Source organism: Drechmeria coniospora, chromosome 01 (assembly GCF_001625195.1).
Source record: "Drechmeria coniospora strain ARSEF 6962 chromosome 01, whole genome shotgun sequence".
Classification (NCBI taxonomy): Eukaryota; Fungi; Ascomycota; class Sordariomycetes; order Hypocreales; family Ophiocordycipitaceae; genus Drechmeria; species Drechmeria coniospora.
In genome coordinates, this window is record NC_054389.1 from 12,216,291 (window position 1) to 12,239,603 (window position 23,313).

The following is a 23,313-nucleotide window of genomic DNA, read 5'->3' on the forward strand; positions in this document are numbered from 1 at the left end:
GCGCCGCCTCGTTCCCGCTCGACGACCGCACCGCACCGCCGCAGTTGATCTGCCGCGCCTCACGCACCCTTCGTCGTCCCATCTCCGGCCGCCACCATGCGGCACTTCTTCCTCGCCGCCTTCGTGCTGCTCGAGGCGACGCACGCGGCGATGGCGACGCCCTCGGCGGACCTCGTGGCCGCCACACCACCGACCGTGGCGACGCCGAAGCTCACACCCGTCGACGACGCGCCGCCCCGTGTCGTCGTGGAAAAGTACCCCGACGCCGGCCATGAGCTCTCGCTGGTGCCGGGAACGGTCTTTGTCAACGCGCTCGACACCGACAACGCGACGGCCGCGACGGGCGACTTGGTGGCCTTTGACGTCGCCGACGTGGACCTGTCCCGCGTCGGCGCCCTCGGCTACATCGGCCTGCTGCTCTACATGACCTTTATCGCCTGGAACCCGGGGAGCCAGAGTTTTTGGATGGGAGACGAGCTGGCCAAGGCATGAGATGAGAGGGCGCCATCGACGGAGCCTGGGAGTGTGTCTGCATTGTTTTTTTACCCGGCCATCATGTAGCGGCGTGGATACTCCGACTACGAGCGAGCATGTCTTATTGTCATGGTTTTACATATAATACATATACCACTTTTGTCGCCATTTTGTTGGCCGCCGGATATGCGTGACCGTCGTCCTTGGGCGGGAGGAAAGCCGTGGGCATTTTGTGATGCGTCCGTTGCCACCTCCTGATCCAACTCCCTCTGCCTTGGCCATTGCGTGCGTGCGAGAAATGGTGTGCGCATCGGGACGTCGCCGTGCATGAGCGTGACAGGGCGACACTCTTGCTGGTAAAAGAAGTTGAAACCAAGAGTTATCCGGGAATTTGCAAAGGCGATTATTTTGGAAGTAACAGTGACGGTGCAGTCTGATTACGTAATCGATGGTAGGTACAGTATGGCCTCGTTGCAAAATGCTTCGCGTCCAAACTGCCGTTTCTCCAAAATGCCGTCCATCCGAAATGCTTCCATCCGAAATGCTTCCATCCGAAATGCTTCCATCCGAAATGCTTCCATCCAAACTGCCTTTGTCCAAACTGCCTTCGTCCAAACTGCCTTTTGCCTTTCCTCCAAACTGCCTTTTGCCTTTCCTCCAAAATGCCCTCCATCCAACATGACTCTCATCCACTCCCCTCCCACCCTCTCGCCATAAAAAAAGGTCACAAGCTCAACGATGATGGGCCGTTCGAACCGGTATTCACGGCACCATCCATCCTCGCCTGGGCACATGGCAAATACAGTCGGCACCCCAAGCCCGCCATCGCCTTCGCCTTCGTCCTGCCGACTCTCGACACCATCACGGTAGACCTGCAACCTCGAAGTGGCAGAGAGAGGCATCACATCTGCTTGCGACAATGGAAGTCGGGAATCGACAGCAAAAGCACCGTGGAAAGTGGAAAATATACAATGAATTCATGCAATTGATCAAACTCTATGCTAAACCCATGTCATAAATGTGGAAGAAATTGGTGCGCAAACATGCTAAACCTGCTCCGAAACAAAGAATCGGCCAAACAACTGAGACGACGCTAAAGCGTGGGGAATGAAAAGAGAAAATGTTGAAAAAAAATCAAGGACGGGTGGAAAAGAAAACACCGGCACCTTAGCTGCTCTTGCCGAGGCCGCCGAGGAGCGAGGTGAAGCCGCTGAGGAGAGAGCTCATGCCGCCCAGGGACGAGCTGCCAGCGGCGGGGGCCTTGGCCGCCGTGGTCGTCGTGGTCGTCGCCGAGCTCTTTCCCGCCATGGAGAGAAGAGAGCTGGCCATGGGCATGATAATGTCCATGAAGCTGCGGCGCTCGAGGTCCCTCTTGACGGTCGTCTTGGCCGGGGAGAGGGCGGACATGAACTTGGTGAACATGGGGACGAGGGGCGCGGCCATGGTCATGAGGCTGGTCAGGAAATCGCGACGCTCGAGCTCGACGCTCCTCCTCTGGACCGAGTTGCTCTTGACGCCGACCTGAGCGCGGCCCGAGCCGTCCTTGTTGACGCACTTGGCGTCGGCGTAGGTCTCCTGGGCCTCGATGACAATCTCCTCGAGCAGGTCCATGACGGGGTCGATGATGGGCAGCAGGCCGTTGGGGAACTTGGAGAGGGCGGCCTGGAGCAGCAGGTGCGTGTTGTCGGCGATGTCGTCGAGGTTGTCGCGGACGTCGTCGCAGGCGTTGGCCGCCGCGATCTTGGGCCGGCTGCGGATCATGTCGGCCTGGAGCTGGTGGCCCGTGGCGAGGAAGGAGGCGGCGGTGCCCGAGAGGTCATAGGGCGCGCCGGCGTCGAGCATGCCCGACTTGCTGATCTCGGCAGTGCCGTCCTGGAGCATCTTGTTGAGCTTCTTGGAGGCGGCGATGACGCCGCTCACGTCGGTGTCGAGGTTCTGGAGCGCGTGGTCGATTTCGTTCATCTGGCTGGCGACGTTGGTCATGACCGTCTTGACCGTGTTGACGTCGCGCTTGGCCGGCTCGCCGAGGTGGACGGCGGGGATGAGGCCGGCCATGGCGCCCGAGGCGAGGGAGAGGTAGGTGAGGTACTGCATTTTGAGGTGGTGGTGGTGGTGGTGGTGTTGTTGGTGTTGTTGCTGCTGGTGCTGGTGCTGGTGCTGGTGCTGGTGTTGGTGCTGGTGCTGGTGCTGGTGCTGGTGCTGGTGTTGGTGTTGGTGCTGGTGTTGCTGTGGTAGTTGTGGTGGTTGGTTTGCTGATGATGATGAGAGAGTCCATGAGACGGGCGAGCGCGTGCCTTTATACTGATGAATCGGCAGCATCACCGACGAGGACGGCGTAAACGACGTTTGGCGTGCTCAGCCTCCGACGACGTTGTTTGTTTCGCCTCCGCTTGTTCGGATGAAACAGAGGGTCCGGGATGAGCGAGCTGGCGCCCCGTCGCCGGCGCGGGTGCCATGGCTGGAAGGAGTACGAGGAGGAACGGCCGTGGCGTCGTTGACGTTTCCCAGGGACCTTGTCATGATGAGACACGAGGCTGTCGTCCTGATCTGATACAGGCACTGGCGGTACGTACCGACCTGGCAGCCCCGTGCTCCGTTGTACTCGCAAGCACGGCTGACATGTACCAGCGGCGGCGCGCGCGGCGGTGGGAGTACATGCAGATCGGTACAGGCCACGTACATGCCATCACGGGTGTGGATGGTGAGTCTACCGCCGGTAGGTGCAAGTACTCGCACACGCACGCGGCGGCGACGAGTACCTGCGTGTACAAGCGGTGGGTGCCGGAGGGACATGTACAAGTCCTGTACGCCTGTGAGCGCCGGCACGGAGTACTCGTCGGCGCATCCGTGCGCGCACATGTACATGCATACGCCGCGGCGCAAGTACTGCCGATGTACATGTTCACCGGGCGAGCTAGCGGCGGGTGGGGATCAGCGCCGGCCAACCGTGACCCGTGGCGGACTGCGGGGTTGCGGGGTGGCGGGGCCGCTGGCTGCGGGTTGGCGCCCGCCGTTCAGCGGCGTCCGGGGCCAGCCACGTTCCATCGTGGGAAGCTGTGGGTCTCCCCTTCGGCACCCCGATCCGATCGACGGCCACCCGTTTGTGCCAGGACCAAACGGACAGGGTGCAAAGGGCGACGGCGACGGATCGCCAACGGACAGGGTGCGAAGGGCGACGGCGACGGATCGCCAACGGACAGGATGCGAAGGGCGACGGCGACGGATCGCCAACGGCCACGGCCATGGATCGCCAACGGCCACGGCCATGGATCGCCAACGGCCACGGCCATGGATCGCCAACGGCCACGGCCAGGGATCGCCAACGGCCAGGGATCGCCAACCGTCACGGCAGGGAAGCAAAGTGCCCGAGGGCGAGGATCCGGACGACGAGTCGAATCGGAGACTACGCATCAACAGACGCGCGTCCTGCTTGCGGCACCGTTTGACGCTCGAAACGCCCCGCCCGGCGCTGTTCTGTTTCTCGGCCGCAGCAGCACCGTGTTTCGTCAGAAACGGAGTGTTTGTTCGAGGTTGGGAAGCGGCGTCGACCGAACGGCTACTGCGAGGAGGCCAACACGCACGTCGCATACCCCTCGTCGGGGGGGGGACGGGTGATGCAGCGGAACCTAGCAGCTGGCCACCGCTGCACTGCCGGCCTACGAGCGTAGGCGTCCGTCGGTGCTCACAGTGGTCAGTAGCGCCCAGGAGGGGCCCTGGGGCGGGCAATCGTGCGCTGGCCTTGGCGGCGTCGCAGGGCAAAAAGGTCTCGAGAGGCCCTGGGATTACAGCGCAGGGCGGGGCTCTCGGCCACTGAAGCGGAAACGCCAAGCCCGCCGGCCGCCGACGTCACCGGACACGCCGATGGCCAGGGTGGCCTGAGAGGCACGCGCGACTTGTGGGCTAACAGGCGAACACAGCTATGCGCGGCAGTCCCGTTAGCCAGCAAGTACCGATGCCCAGCACGACCGACGCCCAGCACGACATGATGCCCAGCATGACATGATGCCCAGCACGACCTGATGCCCAGCACGACCTGATGCCCAGCACGACCTGTTTGCCAGGAAACCTCGTTTGCCAGCAAATCCCTAGAACGTCCATTAGCCAGCGAGTCCCGATGCCCAGCACGGCCTGATGTCCAGCACGACATGATGCTCAGCACGACCTGATGCTCAGCACGGTCTGATGCCCAGCAAGACCTGTTTGCCAGGAAGCCTCGTTTGCCAGCAAATCTCGTTCGCTAGATCGTCCCGTTGGCCAGCAAGTCCCGATGCCCAGCAAGTCCCGATGCCCAGCAAGTCCCGATGCCCAGCACGTCTCGTTCGCCAGCACGTCCCGTTAACCGCGTTAACCGGGAAGCCTCTTTAGTCAGCAAGTCCTGTGAGTCAGCGAGTCCCGTTTCCAACTCCCCCGCAGAGGCCGTGACAAGCCCTAAACCCTACACACTATACGCTCTCCGTTCATTCGCCGTCGTTGGATCTGCCTCTCTTCGCCACGACATCAGCCGGCCCCATCATCGATCGGGCGCACCCTTCATCGCATGCCGTCCGCTCCCTTGCCGCCCATCGTTGCCCCTCATCAATCACGAAGCCTTGGCCGCCGTCGACAGCTCGAAGCGGGCACCGAAACCAACGGCGGCTGAGGAGGAAACAGACTGCTCGCCGCCAACCAGCCGTTTCTCCCACGTCCCATCCGCTTCTCACTGCTTGCCCGCCGCCCCCGGTGCGTATATCGGACAAGCGTGGGTGGTTCATCGATTTTTGCACGCCTATACCAGTCACGGCCATGGCAACAAACACGAGCCAAGGCATCTTGTAAAGCATGGGCGCGGCAAGCTCCCCCAACACCAGGGCCACGGCCGCCATGGGCACCTCCGACGTGCCATCGCTGCTCTTGGCCTGGCCGCCGTGTGTTCTCTGCCCTCTGCAGTGACCATCCAGTCACCATCCACGGCCGCCAACCAACAGTCGCGGCGCTCCCGGATGGTCAGCCATGGCCGCCGTGACGTGGCATGCGTGACCGGGGATCCGTTCGACCTCGACCGCCATCGGCTCATTCTCGCCTGACGTCCGAGCACAGCCGTCGTCATCCATGTCGGTGCCGTGGACGGTCGAGGCCGCGGCATGTTGACGAGTCACCGCCATGGCAGCAGCATGAACCCTGTCCCCCGATGCGAGCAAGGGACTGACCCAGCATGGGTACCGATGCCCCCAAGGGCCAACCGTCCCGCGTGTCGCTCCCATCGGCTCCATGGCAGGATCGTGCCCTCGTCGGACGACCGGCAATGGGATCTGGCCCCTTTGACAATCACCCGTCCGCTTCATGGTTCCCATCTGCTCCACGGCGGGAACCTGCTCCACGGCGGAAACGGGCACCTGTCCGATGGCCTGGCATGGGTGTCGGTACCCTTTTGGGCCGGCCGTCCTCGTCATCGCCCCCATCCGTTGCGCCGCGGGAACATGCATCCGTCAGACGACGTGGGATTGGTTCCGGGCCCCTCCGAGGCCACCTGTCGTCGTCGTCGCTCCCCTCCGTCCCGCGGCGGGAAGGGGGCATGGTCGGACGACAATGGGGCGACGCCCTCGTGGACGAGAAGAAAAGGCTACGACTACGGATGCGTCCATATAAGCCGAGCGCGTCCCGCTCGCCGACGTGGCCGACGCTGCTCCCTCCACCGTACCCTTTGTCGACCGAGCCTGCCGATGGACTACCTGCCGGCATCCGTCACGTCCAAGCCGAGCCTGGCGCCCGTCATGCACCTGCTGCAGGATCTCGACAAGTACTCCCGCCAGCTCGGCCTCCACCACGAGCACGCGCGCCACCGCGACGGCGTCCATCACGTCTTCATGCCCAACTTCGACATGCGCGAGCGCCAGGATTCCTTTGAGCTCCTCGGCGAGCTTGCCGGCGCGCGCAAGGACGATGTGACCATCGAGTTCACGGAGCCGCAGACGCTCGTCGTCCGGGGCCGCGTCGCCCGCGAGTACGAGCACGACCTGCCGTGCGAGGCCGGCCCGGCGCACGAGAATGCGCCGTCTCCGGCGGAGCCGCCGACGATGGATGGCGGGCGGTCCGTCGGCGGCGGGGCCCCGGAAGGCCGTTCGCCCCCGCCTGGGCTCGCACCCGGCACCGGACCCAGCGCCGAGACCGAGCCGGCCAACGCCAACGGCCACGGGCACGCAAAGTACTGGATCTCGGAGCGCAACGTCGGCGAGTTTTCCAGGACGTTTGCCTTTCCGGAGCGCGTCGAGCGCGAGGCCGTGACGGCCCGGCTTGAGGGTGGAATCCTGCGCATCGTCGTGCCCAAGACGAAGCCGCACCCGACGCGCCGCCATCGCGTCGCCATCGTCTGACGAGCCGCCGCAACGTCGGAGGGGAGGACCGCGTGCTCGATCAGAAGGCTGAGGTCGGAAGTTTGCACCTTGTACGACCACGCAAGGGTCAGGCGCAATGGATGTGACCGGTCACAAGTCAAACACCTCTTCCGTCGAAGCTCGTATTCACTTCCCCTCGCGCGAGTGCATGGGTGAGCGCAGAGGAGGGCAGACGCACCTCGAATGGGGCAACTCGTCATCGAGCTGCCATCAGGCCACCGCCCGTGGCTCCCGGGGGCCGACCGGTGCCATGGCGACCCCCGCGAGGCACGTCGTCCACGTCAGCCCCCTCTCCGTCCGAGCCGTGGTGAGAGCTGATGGAGCGGCCCGTGAATGTCACCCCATCGACAGCTCTGGCGCGCCGTGCATCCGTGTGTCGCATTGCATGTGGCCTGATCGTGCGAGGATACGGGTCGCGAGAGGGGGAGGTTGTCCGCCGTCGATTTTCGTCCGAGCCAGGGCAGCTCGACGGTTGACGGTTGGGCATCCCAAGGTTGCCGAGCGATGGTGACGGATTTATATGCGCCTGCCACCGCCGCCATGCCTGTCCGGAGCTGGCGAGGCGTGCCCGTTTGACTCGCAGCCATTGTCCTCGCGTCGGAGATTTTGACGTTGCACGGCACGATTCAATCCGAGCACATCCGCCATCGATCCTCCAGTGGGCGCGCGGCGTCTTCAACATCGTACACGCAGGGGCACACGCAGGGGCACACGCAGGGGCACACGCACTCGCCCGTACATCCGTCAAGCTATTCGTGATCCGCTCCGTCCTTGCCTTGAGAGGCACAACGCTCACCGTGACGTGCGAGGCCCATCGGCCGCTCGTTGCTCCGCCGCGTCATGTCGGGAATGCCTCGGGTGGACACGGCCGTGCTAGGAACCAGCATCGTCGGCATGGCCGACCAGATCATGCAGGGCGTCCGCGACAACCGCGACCACCGACCGGGCAACGCCCAGGAGCACTACGTCAAGGCCGCCATCGCCGGTGCCATCGCCGTCGGCGCCTACAAGATGCTCCGCGAGGATGAGGATCGGGAACGCGAGCGCGGCGGCAAACGTCACCATCGAGACGGCAGCGCCGACGGCAGCTCCGACGGCGGCCAAGGTTCGGCGAGCCCCCGGCGCCACCACGGCACCCGTCGCGAGAGTCACGGCAGGGACCTCACGGCCGAGGCGATCGGCGCGTACGCCATCGGCCGGCAGATGATGGGGCACGACGACCACGCGATCCTCAAGCTCGTCGCCGAGGGGCTCGGGGCCGCCGCCTTGGCCAGGGAGGTGGACAAGGACTTGGTGGAATAGGAGGCTGGCCGGGGTGGCATTAGCCAAAGAGGCAGCCGAGGACTAGAAGGAGAAGCAGAACTCGGCGGGCAAAGGATGGACGGCACGAGGGAGCACGAGCAGCGGTTGGGCCGGCACGAGGGAGCACGAGCAGCACCTGGACTGGCACGAGGGAGCATGAGCAGCCATTGGACCGACACGCCGTCGACGAGCCATTTCGGCCAAACGCAGTCATTTTTCGGCGCCGAACCATTTCGCCGCTGGACCATCGCCGGCAGTCGACGGGGGACTCTAGTCTCGCCATAATGGGCGCGGTGTAATATAGTCATGGTGCATACTTGACAAGAGAGCACTCTGCCGCAGTATTGTCTGCATCGCTGATCGGCCGGTTCTTGCGAGCTCGACGGGGAACCGGTCCATCATGGCACCGATCGGCTGCGGCACCTTGGTCGATGCATTCCCTTCCCCGTCAGCTCATGACGCAAAGATGGTTTCCTCCTCAAGTCGTCGACGGCGGCAACGGCGTGTGCTGAACGGAGCCATCTCGACCACGGCTAACGGGCGCGTCCATCGGCCTTGGGGGGGTGCAGCGGATCTTCGGGCAGGCGGTCGGCGGCGACGCTCTCCTCGCTCTCGGTCGGGCGCCGTCTGTGGAGAGGGTCGACGCGGGAGCGATCGGCGGCAATGTCCTCTTCGGACTCTGTCGGGTGACGCTCACGCTTCTCCGCCGACGCCGTCGTCTGCGTGCCTTGGCCCGGTCCACCGCTCGACGGCCGCCGCGATGACTGGGCGGCAAACAACCGGCGAGGAGGCTGGAGGCCCATCGTCTTGGCCGGCTCGGCGCGAAGCAGGCATCGTGCGGCGCATGCACGGCGTGCGTTGGAGGACAGCGAGCTCAACATGCTGCGACGATTGGTCGGGCAAATCGGTTCTGCGCCTGTCGTGTCGTATTGTGACGGTGTCGCTCGGTGATGATGGATGACGGACGAGGCATTTGGGCAGAAGGGAGTCTCCAGCGGCGAGGCAACACGACCATGAGTGCACAGTACCAATTCGGCAAACGGCGCACTCTGCACGGAGCGGGATTGGAACCGGCGGTGGGAACGGATGGTGACGTCATGCTGACGCGAGGCGCCCCACGCCCCCAATGGCCAATCAGCATGTCGTATTCTTCAAGTGTATTCCGTATTAGGATATATGTACTTGTATGCTGTACTTACTTACTCCATATTAGGATATATGTACTTGTATGCTGTACTTACTTACTCCACATTAGGATATATGTACTTGTATGCTGTACTTACTTACTCCACATTAGGATATATGTACTTGTGTGCATGTACAGTACGGAGTAAGTACTTATTGTACTCAAGTACTCCGTAAGTACATTTACTGGAAATACCCCATACCGGGTACTGAGGACGGGGTACAGGTACATGCGCAGGCAATACTGATAACCTTCAAGTATTAAGACATACAGTGCACTCCATGAACACACACGAGGCATGCATGTACTTGCGTGTATGCATACTCGGTACTGTACGAGTAATTACATGCATGTTCATGTACTAGAACATCTTCTATACTCTGCACAGTGCAGATAAGAATATACATACATGATACATGTCCATGTTCTCGTACATGCACATCCATGTCATCATACCGAGGCGGGTTGCCCCTCACACTGTGCGCTCATACGGTACGGAATTCCGAGCAAACCTCTGCCAGGACACAAACACAGGTCATGTGACAAGGCTGCCTATACTTGCAAGGCTAGGAGTCAGTTCATCACAGGAGGCAGAGGGCTCCTCAGATACCAACACTGCACCACCCAGCCATCAGTCCTCCGCCCATGCCTGCCTGCATCTTTGCCAAGTACGGTGCAAGTATGGCTCATCGACGTGGCCGACATGGCGGATGCCGTTCATGCGCAGCCGAGGGTACAATGCAGGCTGCTATGACGGCGTCATGTCATACGGCTGCTGCACGTGACGAGCACGAACCCGGCACTCCAGTCGGACTGTCTGCCCAATGATTTCCTCGATGCTTGCGAATGCTCGGACAAGGCCCATTCGCGTGGAGGAGCGAGTCGAGGGACGAGGTGGGTTGGCGGAGGGGCGATCGAATCCGCCGTCCTCGGGACGAGTGCTCCTTTGCGGTTGCAGGATCCGTCTCGAATTATGCGCGGGCCAAGGTCGGTACGCGCAGACGTGGCCGGCCACTCGGGGACGGCAAGGTGCTCGTATGGGCCCGACGGCGTCCATGGACGGCAAGGTGCTTGTATGGCCCCGACGGCGTCAAGGTGCTCGTATGGCCCCGACGGCGTCCATGGACGGCGAGGTGCTCGTATGGCCCCGACGGCGTCCATGGACGGCGAGGTGCTCGTATGGCCCCGACGGCGTCCATGATGCACGGCAAGCTGGAGATGCACAGCTCGCTCTTGACGGACCTTGTGCACCGTCGTTTGCTCGACGACGGCGGCGTGCAGAGGCCTTGACGGCCATCAAGACATGCGTACCGCCACTCGGCAGCAGTCGAACCCACACGGTGCACGGTGCCACGTAGCACGATCCTTTGCCGGATCCCCTTTCGTTTCACGCCGAGGGGAGGGCACTTGGGGAATGGCCATCCTGCTCTGCCGACCGCAGGGGTGCCAGCTGCGATTCGCACGCGGACCCGCCGCACCAGCGTGGCTCCCGATTCGGATGCATCGGTGCCGCTAGCGGCGGCGGCGGCGGCGGCGACGGTGGTGGCAGCAGAAGCCCCTGTGTGTGTTGAAACGTTCCTACGCGGTGGTGTGTGTTCGTGGGCCGGCCAGGGGTAGACGGTGCCCGGGACGAGCGTCGGCTGGCGGCACCGTCGTCGACTCGCTCGGGTGCCGGGGGCCCCTGGACGTCGCAGACTGCTCGCCTTGCCCGATGCGGTCGCCCTCTCGGCAAGGCCTGCCGGGAGTGCGGACGGGTCAGCGTCGGGCTGGCGTCCCGAACGTCGCCTCACCGGATCCAGGCCACGACACCTGCTCGGTGACGGCCGCCGCCTGGCCGCGGATGGCACTGGGCATTCGTGGTCGGCGTGCGGAAGAGGAGGATTCGACTCGCTCGAGGTGCCGCGTCGGCTGGTCAGGCTCCCGTCGTGCGTCGCGTCGTGTCGGGTCCTGGCCGATCAGGAGCCGTGCCGCTCCATCATCATCGATGGCTGACGACCGTCCCGAAGCAAAGGCCGGCCGTCCGGTCGATGAGGGCGACGGGCGACGCAGACGAATGCTGGCAGGTCGGGGGCGGGGTTCGAGATGAGGTGACGATCTGTACAGTGCCAATTCGACCAACGGCGCACTTTGCACGGTGCTCGATGGAAACGCCCGTCACTTGGTGGTGGCGGCTCGCTCCTGTGGTGACGTCACGTGGATGCCACCATGTGCCGACTTCCGGCAGGCACGATGGAGGAGGAAAGAGGAGGAAGGAGGGAAGGAGGAGGAAGGAGGAGGAAGGAGGAGGAAAGAGTCGGTAGGCAGACTCCAAAGGCAGCTCGCCACGCTTTTCGACGGGTGCCATGATTTCACGACGGAGATGCCGGCACGAATCAATCAATGCACAGCTCAATGGACAGCTACGGAGCGGGCACTCCTACCACAGCCCCCACGCCGATCGGGCGTCGGCCGAGTCGCCAGTCGGCCATCTGCATCGACACGGGCCTCGTCGGATGAAGAATGCCACGACGGAGCAGATCACGCTGCCGCTCGCCGCTCGGCCGTGACAAACTGCGTCGCCGGCCCTCGCTCGGCCTCGCCTCGGCCACCTCGGCCGCCCGTCTTGGCATGCCGACGGTGAGCCGGCTGCCCTCGACGGCGCCCCCTTTACGGGTTCTCAAAGGGCTCGATGGGTTCCTGTCATTCACGGGCGTCAGCACGGGCATCGGCCAAGACGCACGCACGATCAGGTGCACGTACGCAGATGCGACCTCCACAGTCGGTAACGCAGCAAACGTAGCCGGGCCGGCACTGGTTGTGCGGGCAGGCGATGATGCACTCGGAGGATTTCTAGGCGACAAGGATTAGAGAGCGTCAATGGCGGTTTGGTCGTGCGGCGAGCTCACCCTCCTGCATCGTGGATATTCGATGGCCAGTCCGACAGCGGCGAGGGCGGTGACGACGATGACGATTGCTTTCATGTTGACGAGACTGCTGGTGGTGGAATCGTTGGACGAGATGAATCTGGTGCCGGTGGCTCGTCCTGGAGAGTGCCGCGTGGACGGAGGGATGGTCTTATAACGAGCCCGCGCCGCCTCGAGCGACGGCCGCCGCAAAGGCCATGCCGGCTCTCGACGACTCGCCATTCACGACCATCGACGACGCTCGTCCGCCTGTCGTCCAGCCGTCAAGCCGTCCAGCCGTCAAGCCGTCCAGCTGTCCAGCCGTCCAGTCGTTTGACGGCTCGTTGCCTTGGGTGGCGTGGTGGGTCGGAGGGACGTTACCTTGACGAGGAAAGTTTGTCGTCGACGAGCCCCCCCTAATCGCACAGTGTCTCGGTGATTATCCCACGGTGTGCTGGACTCCTGGCCCAATTCGGTAGTCGGCTTACATAATGTCCGTCGTGACCTGGCAAAGGTGCAGTGCAGTAACAAGGTCCTGCTGGAGGTGCATGTGCTTGTAGGCAGCCGATCCGACCCAGAGTACTCCCTCCGTATTACTGCTGTACTTATTCTAAGGTCTATATTTATACAGTGATGAATGGTACTTGCAACGATGCATGTGCAACTCGAGTTCATGTAATTATTCCGTACAGTTGCACCAGCTGCCTGCAACATCGGCCTAGGTACCTACACACCTACACCACGCAGTAGGTCTGCATTGTACGGCCATTTCCTTTCTACATTATCGCCTCACACGCATTTCGCCTCGCACTTTGGACAAGGAGAACCACTGAAAAAAATCAGTAGCAAACCTTTCGAATATCGGTTTGATAAGTGTTGGCAGTGTCCTGTAGATGGAAAGCGTTGGCTGATGACGTAATCTGTTGCTGTCGTGGATATGTGTTGGAAAAACGCACGCTGCAAGTACTCCGTAATCCGTTCATGTACTGTAGTTGTAGGATTTAAGCATGTACTTACGGAGTACTCGGTAACGCGGACATTATTGACATGGTTGATGGAAGGTAATACATGGATGCCATGATGAATTTGCCGAGACTACAGAGTAAAAGTGCCGCAGATCGCCCTTGGGGTCATGACACACACCGTGGGTGGGATGATAATAATCACCGAGAGACATACAGTGGGATTAGGGGAGCGATATCTAATGCGCTTCGGCCGCTGTTGGCAAGGTTGACGGATGGAGGGTACTTGGATGTCGTAACAAATTTGCCGAAACGACAAGTACCGCATATCGCCTTGGCCAAGTCCAAGTAGGGAGGGACACGACACTGTGGGATAATAATCGGCCAGACACCGTGGGACAATCGGCCAGACACCGTGGGAGCAGGGTGGGTGGCCCGTACCCAGGCACGTACGGAGCACGAATGCGGCGACCGAGTCCTTGCGCTCGCCAACGATTCGTGCTGTGCGATTTGCGTCCAGATGTGCTTCCATGTGGTTGCATGAATGCCGAGATATTATCCATGAACCTCCGACCTTTGCCAGTGCATGCACCTGTTCCCCGTACTCTTACAGTGCACGCTTACAGTGCTTAGATGCGCAGTGCATGTGCTGCAAGTACACGCTTACAGTACCTAGGCACTGTGCATGTGCTGCAAGTATAGTACACGCTTACAGTGCTTAGATACACAGTGCATGTGCTGCACGCTTACAGTACCTAGTGCACTGTGCATGTGCTGCAGGTACATCTCCAGGCACAACTCACGTGCCTGCTTTCCGTCGCCGTGGCCGCCATCCATTTCTTCCTTGCACCACCACGGGAATCATCCTTTCTCTCCATCACTTGAAACCAACGTGCAGATGGCACCGGCATCGAGCGTCATGGTCAAGGCGTCCCAAGTGTCGCAGGGCCCAATCTCACCCCCCTGACGGGGCACGCTTTCGTCGGCACGCTTTCGTCGGCACGCTTTCGTCGGCACTCGCATCTCGAATGCCCATGGCCCTTTGACGCCCACGGCGGCAGCCCCCTACGAACTGCATGGCCGTTCACCATGGCACGGCGCGGTATTGATGCTCGAGCTTGGTGCATCCGCGTACTTACGATCCGAGTGCAGCACGAAGAAATATTCCCCCGAGCGCTCCGCACACGCACAAGTACCTGAACGCAGAAACTGTGCTGTGCTGTGCACAACTACGGAGAGCATGCTTTGCACCTCGCGTACAGAGTACGGAGCACGCAATACTGCCCGGTAATCCCAGATGCGTGCAGCACTCGTCATGCTGTGCCGTGCCGAGCATTGTTCATCACGCCCACTGCCCCGGCCAGTACTTGTGCATCATTGCCTGGCCTTGATCCTTGTCTTGGAACACGTGCCGATCAAGGTCCGCGACCCTCCCGGCAAGCTCCCTGTTTCTGGAAAAGGGCAATTTTCCCCCTCACCACCGACGTCCTGACGGCTGCATAACCCACCTTGGCATGGAACGACTCAAACATGGGACCCTCCTGGCACCCATCGTGTGCGAATCCCTGCATGGAGCCTCGTCCGCTCTACCTGGAACGGTCCGGAGCAAGAATCGGCATGATTTGATTTCGTCCATGCTCCGCCACGGATGCGTCCCTGCTCACGCTCGTCGACCCACGACCATGGCGCCGCGCATGCGTGTGTGTGCATGAACTGCATCATGCGGCATCTCGCACGCGGGCGGGCTGCCGTTGTGGGATGAGGCCGAGGGTCAACCCGGACGGTCGCCCACGACGCCTACCTCACGACGCCTGCCTCGCGACGCCTGCCTCCCGTCACCTGCCTCGCGATGCTTCGTGATGCCACCGGCCCCTGCTCGGCGGGATATCCGACGGACCGTGGGCTATAAGAAGGGCCGCCGACACCCTCGACGGACCCGAGAGACGCCTGACCGCGACAGCTTCGATACGACCGTCACCAGAGTCGGTCCCATTTCCACGCCCATTCCGTTGCCCTTTCCAATTCCATTTCCGGTCCCAACCCGACCACCTTCGCCATGCTCACCTCGACCTGGGCCGTCTCGCTCTTCTCCTTCGCCCTCTGCCTCGCGCCCCTGCCGGCCCCGGTATCGGCCGTCCCGCTCGACCTCGCCGAACCGTCAGCCGGCTTGTCGTGTGACGGAGACGCCGCGCAGTCGTCGAGCCTTCCGTCGGCGAGCAAGGACCTCTCCCCCGTCGCCAAGGCCGATGCCGGGGCGAGCGAGACGTTGGCGGCGCCCGTCGAGCGGCCATCCCGCCTGTCGGTGCCGCGCAAAGATCCCCCTCCCCTCACGAGAGGCGACGGGACCCCGCAGGGACGGCCAGAGGAACCGCCCGCGGCGTCCCCGACCGCCTCGGTCGCCGCGACGCCGGCCAAACCGGCCCGCCCTTCGACGGGCAACCAGGCCGTCGACGACCACTGCAATCGCTTCGACGACGACGCGGGTGCGTCCAAGTGCCGACGCGCCGTCTTTCGATGCAGCGGCATGGTCGCCAGGGACGCCAAGGTGGCCGACTTCTTGGCCTGCGTCGACAGGGTGCAGATCTGCATCACCGAGGAGGACCCTTTCAAGAGCCTGCAGAGCGAAAACGACGCCTGCATCGCGCGCGCCACTCGGTGCCAGCAAGACCCGTCGATGCCGCTCGGAGATTTGAAGAAGCTGAGCGACTGCAAGGACAAGACGGTCTGATAATGGGCCTGTTCGTCGCCGCCGGCCGGCCATGTTCCGTCTCTGCTCGCTCGGAAATGCGCATCGTGCGGTCGTGCCAAACGTCACGTATGCCTCGGGGGCCCGGCTGCATGGCCACGGTCGGAGAGGCATTCTCCCATCGGCTGCTTCGCTCGTCGCCCTGGCATTGCTCTCGATTCCCGTATAGATAAAAAATGTCGATTCATGTCTGCGGCAATCTTCCCACCCGTGCATCCGTTTCCCTGGGCATGAGAGCAGGTACTGTGTGTTGTATGTATATAGTGGCCAATAGTAGATTAGGATCACGTGATCGTGTGGGGCACGATTATAGAGAGGATAAAAGTGGCCGCTTAGGGGCAGCCTCTTTTCCCTCCTTTCGTACCAAATTGAATCCATTGAAAGAGATCTCTTGTTACCAGTTTCCCCCAGAACCGAACCAATACTAATTAGTGCTGTATATAAAGAATAGTACAGATTGGCAAGGCTTAAAGAGGTTTACAATACTACTACCCGTTTCCTACCATAGAAGCCTAGTAGCAGTACGCAACTAAAAGGGTTAGATTCACTAGGTATCCGTCCGTAAATTCAGCAGACGGGCCTAATACCTAGAGTTTAATTGCTACAATAAGATTAAGACTATCTTTTCGTCTATACCTTAGGCCATTAGATATATTTACCTTGTGCCTAGAGACATATTTACTAGATTTCTAGGAGTATCATATCACACAAACCAACAATCCCAAAACCAACAATCCCAGTACGACAACGTCATTGCCTCCGATTACCCCGCACCGAAATACGTCATACTGCACAACCCGCAATAAGTGTACGATTCCAACAAGGACACGTAACCCACTTCCCCACTCGCTACAGTACCAGTACAACAAGTCAGAATAAAACCACAATACAGAAAAACAATTAAAAACAAATACAAATAATAAAAACAATAAACTACAATAAATACAATGGACGCATCAAGTAACTACCAGCGGTCGACACCAGAAGAACAAGAAAGAATAATGGCATACGTTTCGGAGTGTGCAGATTGCGATCAGACAATGGCAAAACTAATAAAGGCTAAATACATCGACATTGACTTAATCCCTAATAAGAATGCATTGGTACCATTTTTAAATACCTATGCTATTCGAGCTATTGCAAGTTACAAACGGAACAAGAAACTATCAACAGAGGCAGCATATATAGATTTCCAGACAGATTTCAAGGACTGGACTATAGATATGTTTAAATGTCTCTATGTTACAGTAAGAAAACTACTCCGAAATGCATTACGCTATAACGGTATATATACAGGCATAATGCGCGCAGGTATATCACGTCAGCTAGTACAAGTAATTAACAGTACAGAATTATTGGAATGGAATACTGAAGATCTAGAGAGCTGTCTTATAGATTGCTCACCATTCTTTAGGAACGTTATTAATAAAACAATTAATAACAGCAATAACCAAGACCTATCAACTATTATTGTTAATAACCCAAGTCGTAATACAGTAAGTAACTCAGCTAACAGTACAGTACCACAAACCCCCGATTCAAGGGATACAACAAGACAATCGACCGTACGACCGACCGATAACATACAGTACGATACTGTACGACCGACCGATAACATACAGTACGATACTGTACGACCGACCGAGAAAATACAATACAATACATCGTACCGATTCCGAACAGCAGATACTACAATTCCAACAAATACAGTAAATACTACAATTCAATAAAATACAATTCCAACAAAAACCATAACCCAAGAAAACAACAATAACTCAATACTACCAGTATTGCAAATTTACCGCAGACAGAATAAGGAAATTAACCAACGGAGTTTTATTCAATTTCAAAAGATATAGAAATTGGAACATATGTTTTCTGGACAAATGTATAATATATTGGACGACAAAGTTAAGTATTTCCAGCAGATATGTAAAACAATTAGAATACAACCAAGCCAGTATCATACAGTATTTACAGAGATACTAAAGGGAGATACACACATATAGGCTATACAGAATATACAACAAGAATGGAATTTTGGACAAATATATAATGCACTAAAACAGGAGTTTAATACAGAAATTAGGTTCGAAGAATATTACAACAAATGGTCAACAATTACATTTACAGCAATTAGGGACTAAGAAGAAAATATAGGTAAAGACCTACAGGATATTCTACGAATCGTAATACAAAGGTTACAAATATACCAACGGGCATTAGGCCAGGATTACTTAGGAGAACGTCAATTAATGGCTGCAATAATCCGTATATATAAACAAGTACCAGAATTAGCACAGGCATTTATATGACCAGCAAAGACATTCCAGGAATTATATGCCGATTTACGTACTTCGATACAAGTACATAAAGAAAATTGTACACAAGGAAACTATTTTGTTAATCGGAGATATAACAACAATAACAACTATTGTAACCAAGGTAGTAGGCAAGGCACCTACCAAAGTAGCAGGCAAGGCACCTACCAAGGTAGCAACCGAGGCACCTACAAAGGCACCAATCAGGGCACCTACCAAGGCACACCAAATAGGCCACAGCACAAGTGGAAGAAAAAGTGTTATATCTGCAATAAGACTGGGTGCTGGATGCGGAACCATACATTAGAGGAACAACAACAAGCAATTAGTCGCTGGAAAAGAGAACGTAAATTCTCAGGCAATAATACACAACAGTTTGCATTATATCTTACGGAATACAAAGGTAGACCAAATAATAACGATAGTAATGAATGCACTACAGGTACTGTAACACCCGAAGATACAGCAATTATACAGTACACAATTAGGCCCAGGATTTATTCTTAATACAGTCGTACCTAACTACCCAAGCAGCATACCATGCACTACTAGGCAAGGTACCTCCTCCTAAGACTACAGATACAGTAGTCCAGGTACAATACTTCCTTATCGATAGGTATTCGGACTACTAATTCCAAGGCATCCTTCCAGACACAGGAGCAGCAGAACACTCAACTAGAGGGTATAACCAGTTTCGGGCACTGCAACGAGAAACTACAGTACAACTTAACAAAACACGCACAGGGGAAGTTCTTGCAATTTGGGTGCGCAAGAGGAGGGGTAGTGGAAGTATATCGCACGGACCAGGGAATCAATCAGGCTGTTAGTAACAGCACAAGGGGAACCAGTTAGTAACTGGATAAGAGTGTATACTTGGTAGTACCAATTTATACAAACGAATGCGATTATATTTCAAAAGAGAAACTATTCTAAGGGAATGGCTACTGCCTTATATAGGTGTAGAAATATAGTAAAGACTGTTCCAGCTTATTCCATAAGGTTCCACCTTATTCCATAAGTAGGGTAAGCAACATTCCGACTTATTCCAAGGAGTTCCAGTACATTCCATAAGTAGGGTAAGCAACATTCCGACTTATTCCAAGGAGTTCCAGTACATTCCATAAGTGGGGTATGGAATATTCTAGAATATTCTAGAATGTTCTAGAGCATTCTGTACTATACCTAATTAGGCAAGTATCTTTGATAATAGTTTAGAGAAATAGTATGTTGTATACTATTAGTCAGCTCTGTATACTTACTTATACTCTCAGTATAGTATAGTATATCTGCCAGCAGTAGTACTTCTGACAGTTGCTACTGGTAGTAGCAATAATAGGATAGTATCCTATTTGGGTAGTCTTACTAGTATAAATCCTAGTATTTTAACAGAAGTAACTGTACAATTTGGAGATACAGAACCAATTAAATCTATTGGTACTGTTAAAGTCAATACACCAATTAGTATAATAACATTCCATATTATGCGAACGAAAACACTATTCCTACTATGCCTACAAGACCTAGACCGACTAGGGGCATATTTTAATTCTCAGAAAAATAAAATCGTTAAATACACCAAGACTGGCAAGATTATAATACCAGTAACTAGGAAATAGGGACATCTATAGTTTTTACTAAGACCGGAAGAAAACGCAGCTATCTATTTAACGGATGTACAAATGCGTCAAATACACCAACGGTTTGGGCACCTATCAGTTGCTAAATTATACAATTTATTGCAACGTTCCGGTAACAATATCGAATATAACCGGATTGCATTAATAAACAAATTCTGCCAATATTGCCAAATCAAGGGGAACGCACCTACTAGATTTAAATTTACATTAAAGGACAATATGGAATTTAACTATAACATTATAGTAGATGTTATGGATCTAGACAGTAATAAAACCCTATATATAGTGGATACCGCAACTGCATTTCAGGCTACAAGATTTCTACCCAATATTGTTAAAATACTAGGATTTATACTAGTAAGACTACCCAAATAGGATACTATCCTATTATTGCTACTACTAGTAGCAACTGTCAGAAGTACTACTGCTGGCAGATATACTATACTATACTGAGAGTATAAGTAAGTATACAGAGCTGACTAATAGTATACAACATACTATTTCTCTAAACTATTGTCAGAGATACTTGCCTAATTAGGTATAGTACAGAATGCTCTAGAACATTCTAGAATATTCTAGAATATTCCATACCCTACTTATGGAATAAGCTGGAACCTCTTGGAATAAGCCGGAATGTTGCTTACCCTACTTATGGAATAAGCTGGAACAGTCCTTACTGCACTTCTACACCTATATAAGGCAGTAGCCATTCCCTTAGAATAGTTTCTCCTTTTTGAAATAATCGCATTCGTTTGTATAATTTGGTACTACCAAGTTTGCACTCTTATCCAGTTACTAACTGGTTCCCCTTATGCTGTTACTAACAGCTTGATTGATTCCCTGGTCCGTGCGATATACTTCCACTACCCCTCCTCTTGCGCACCTAAATTGCAAGAGTATTGATTGGGATAAGGCTAAAAACGACCGTCTCGATGATAAGTTAGCTGATGTAATTTTTGTACAGCCTCTTCCAACAAGGCGGGGTATTAATGGAATTTGGAGAGATATTGAGGAAGATATTAAGGAACAACAAGAATTATACTCAAGATAATTACTTATATCTTTTTGTACTGTATTAGCGCTAAGAATTTATAGCGGGGCGTTGTAGGGCGCTAGGCGAAAAATCGGGTGAATAGAAGAAATAGTTGCCTGGAATTAATGTCCGCAATAGCGTGCTAATGTCACTTGAGCTCCTTACTGAGTTTATGACCTGGAAAACAGGCCCTTATACATACTGCATTCAAAAAGACTAGTATTTACCCGGTAATTGTCGGAGGTAATAGCCGTCGCCAAGTCTGGCCGTACAATAAAAATAGGATAGCACTCTATTACTACCACTGCTACTACCACAAGTTCTACAAGAAAGATATTGCCGATATAAACCGTTACATATTGTCCCGTTATAATATGGCAAACACTATTCCGGAACAAAATCGGTATATTTGTCCTATGTACTGCACATCCAATAAATTCACAATCTGCCTCGGCAAACTATACGTATTTCAATAGTACTTGCCGGGGAATATTATAGCAGTACCAACCCAAGCACACACAAACATAATTATTATAAGTTATATATATATAGTAACCAATTGTAGACAAGGATTACGTAATCGTGCGTAGCACAATTACGGAGAGGATAAAAGTAGCCGCATAGTTGTAGCTTTTTCCCCTTTCGTATCAAATTGAATCCATTAAAAGATATCTCTTGTTATAAGTTTCCCACATAACCGAACCCATAATTATGGAATGTAATCGATTTACCGTATCATTACACTAGTATTATAATTTTAGGGTGTACTAGTAGGAGCAACAGTACCACTAATAGTAACCGTAGGATCTGAAGCCTCTACGCATCTTGCTCCGTCGTTATTTGTACTTGCTTGGCCAGTATTTGAAACAAGCTGAACTAGCCCATTGTTGATAACGTCAATCCGATAGATATTGCCTGAAACATTATCTTGGCCATAAAGGAAGCCATTGCTTGATCCGTAAACGGCTCCTATTTGGTTACCTCCAACGCTTCCTAGATTTTTGATTACGGACCAAGTGTGTGTCGATAAATCGAAGCGAGCGATATTTGTAGAGCTGCAAGTCGTTCCACACCCGACAGGTCCAAACCCAAAGGCGTACATTGCATTTCCAGCACCCGAAACGTATCCTATATCACTAACATGAAATCCGGCATGCCGAGCTGTACCCGAAACAACAACGGCTCCAAAATTCGGCGATGAGCTATTCGAGAGGTCTACCTGTGCCCATAGATAGTTTGCTTCCGGTGTAGACGCTGTTGCAAGCCCCCCCAAGACAATATATTGACCATCTGTAGTAATATCCCCGCTATTAATATTTGTATAGGGCATTGTAATTGGTAGTGTGACGGTAATTCCACCATTACCAATACGAATAAGTTGACCTCCGCTAATTGTTCCGTAAATATAACTATCTATTGCGTTGAATCCGATTCCGTTGATATATGATACTCCAGGAGCTACATTCCCGTTAATAAGATTTAACTGGCCCGATCCTAAATCAACTCCAAATAATTGAATCGGACTGTTAGCTGCACTACCACTTTGGATTAAGTAACCTGATACCGAACAGTCCAAAGGCGACGATGAATTGAGTATTGGTTGACTTGCGTTTATACATCTTGCTCCATCATTGTTAGTTGTGGTTTGGCCTGTTCTAGAAACAAGTTGCACTAGGCCATTGTTAACGACGTCTATGCGATAAATATTGCCCGAGTCATTGTCATGGCCATAAAGGAAGCCATCGTCTGATCCGTAAACGGCTCCTATCTGGTTACTTCCAACGCTTCCTAGATTTTTGATTACGGACCAAGTGTGTGTCGATAAATCGAAGCGAGCGATATTTGTAGAGCTGCAAATCGTTCCACACCCGACAGGTCCAAACCCAAAGGCGTACATTGCATTTCCAGCACCCGGAACGTATCCTATATCACTAACATGAAATCCGGCATGCCGAGCTGTACCCGAAACAACAACGGCTCCAAAATTCGGCGATGAGCTATCGGAGAGGTCAACCTGTGCCCATTGATAGTTTGCTTCCGGCGTAGACGCTGTTGCAAGCCCCCCCAAGACAATATATTGACCATCTGGAGTAATGTCACCGCTGTTACTCGATGTAAAAGGCGTATTAATACCAGTCACCTCGGATATACCACCATCCCCAATGCGAATAAGTTGACCAACGCCACTTGTTCCATATATAAAACCATCCATAACATTATATCCAATAGCGTTAATGGAAGTCACTCCAGGAGCAACATTTCCATTGATAAGATTTAACTGGCCCGATCCTAAATTGACACCGAATAATTGAATTGGGTCGCTAGCAGCACTGCCCTTTTGTAGTAAATAACCGGAAATAGAGCAATCCAATGGCAGTGTTCCGTTAGTAATCGGCGAA

The 23,313-nt window shown here is 55.1% G+C and overlaps 10 protein-coding genes across 10 annotated transcripts; 7 read left to right on the forward strand and 3 right to left on the reverse strand.

The window, feature by feature from the left end:
* Positions 1-96: 96 nt before the first annotated feature.
* Positions 97-492, forward strand: DCS_03239 (uncharacterized protein; the record flags this gene model as incomplete). Its single annotated transcript, XM_040800563.1, has 1 exon — positions 97-492. One exon carries the CDS (start codon positions 97-99, stop codon positions 490-492), a length of 396 nt encoding a protein of 131 aa, XP_040661446.1.
* A 1,149-nt stretch (positions 493-1,641) lies between these two features.
* On the reverse strand, positions 1,642-2,568 carry DCS_03240 (uncharacterized protein; the record flags this gene model as incomplete). The annotated part of the gene is made up of 1 exon (XM_040800564.1): positions 1,642-2,568. One exon carries the CDS (start codon positions 2,566-2,568, stop codon positions 1,642-1,644), a length of 927 nt encoding a protein of 308 aa, XP_040661447.1.
* Positions 2,569-3,372: 804 nt separating this feature from the next.
* DCS_03241 (uncharacterized protein) lies at positions 3,373-4,089 on the forward strand (the record flags this gene model as incomplete). Its single annotated transcript, XM_040800565.1, has 1 exon — positions 3,373-4,089. The coding sequence occupies one exon, from the start codon at positions 3,373-3,375 to the stop codon at positions 4,087-4,089; it is 717 nt and encodes a 238-aa protein (XP_040661448.1).
* Positions 4,090-4,775: 686 nt separating this feature from the next.
* DCS_03242 (uncharacterized protein) lies at positions 4,776-5,537 on the forward strand (the record flags this gene model as incomplete). Its single annotated transcript, XM_040800566.1, has 1 exon — positions 4,776-5,537. The coding sequence occupies one exon, from the start codon at positions 4,776-4,778 to the stop codon at positions 5,535-5,537; it is 762 nt and encodes a 253-aa protein (XP_040661449.1).
* A 393-nt stretch (positions 5,538-5,930) lies between these two features.
* DCS_03243 (uncharacterized protein) lies at positions 5,931-6,824 on the forward strand (the record flags this gene model as incomplete). Its single annotated transcript, XM_040800567.1, has 1 exon — positions 5,931-6,824. The coding sequence occupies one exon, from the start codon at positions 5,931-5,933 to the stop codon at positions 6,822-6,824; it is 894 nt and encodes a 297-aa protein (XP_040661450.1).
* A 97-nt stretch (positions 6,825-6,921) lies between these two features.
* On the forward strand, positions 6,922-7,356 carry DCS_03244 (uncharacterized protein; the record flags this gene model as incomplete). The annotated part of the gene is made up of 1 exon (XM_040800568.1): positions 6,922-7,356. The coding sequence occupies one exon, from the start codon at positions 6,922-6,924 to the stop codon at positions 7,354-7,356; it is 435 nt and encodes a 144-aa protein (XP_040661451.1).
* A 329-nt stretch (positions 7,357-7,685) lies between these two features.
* Positions 7,686-8,147, forward strand: DCS_03245 (uncharacterized protein; the record flags this gene model as incomplete). The annotated part of the gene is made up of 1 exon (XM_040800569.1): positions 7,686-8,147. The coding sequence occupies one exon, from the start codon at positions 7,686-7,688 to the stop codon at positions 8,145-8,147; it is 462 nt and encodes a 153-aa protein (XP_040661452.1).
* Positions 8,148-8,680: 533 nt separating this feature from the next.
* Positions 8,681-9,441, reverse strand: DCS_03246 (uncharacterized protein; the record flags this gene model as incomplete). The annotated part of the gene is made up of 3 exons (XM_040800570.1): positions 8,681-9,296; positions 9,351-9,378; positions 9,435-9,441. The coding sequence occupies 3 exons, from the start codon at positions 9,439-9,441 to the stop codon at positions 8,681-8,683; spliced, it is 651 nt and encodes a 216-aa protein (XP_040661453.1).
* Positions 9,442-10,304: 863 nt separating this feature from the next.
* On the reverse strand, positions 10,305-12,293 carry DCS_03247 (uncharacterized protein; the record flags this gene model as incomplete). The annotated part of the gene is made up of 6 exons (XM_040800571.1): positions 10,305-11,068; positions 11,124-11,389; positions 11,460-11,659; positions 11,754-12,009; positions 12,053-12,162; positions 12,219-12,293. The coding sequence occupies 6 exons, from the start codon at positions 12,291-12,293 to the stop codon at positions 10,305-10,307; spliced, it is 1,671 nt and encodes a 556-aa protein (XP_040661454.1).
* A 2,940-nt stretch (positions 12,294-15,233) lies between these two features.
* DCS_03248 (uncharacterized protein) lies at positions 15,234-15,905 on the forward strand (the record flags this gene model as incomplete). The annotated part of the gene is made up of 1 exon (XM_040800572.1): positions 15,234-15,905. The coding sequence occupies one exon, from the start codon at positions 15,234-15,236 to the stop codon at positions 15,903-15,905; it is 672 nt and encodes a 223-aa protein (XP_040661455.1).
* Positions 15,906-23,313: the final 7,408 nt, after the last annotated feature.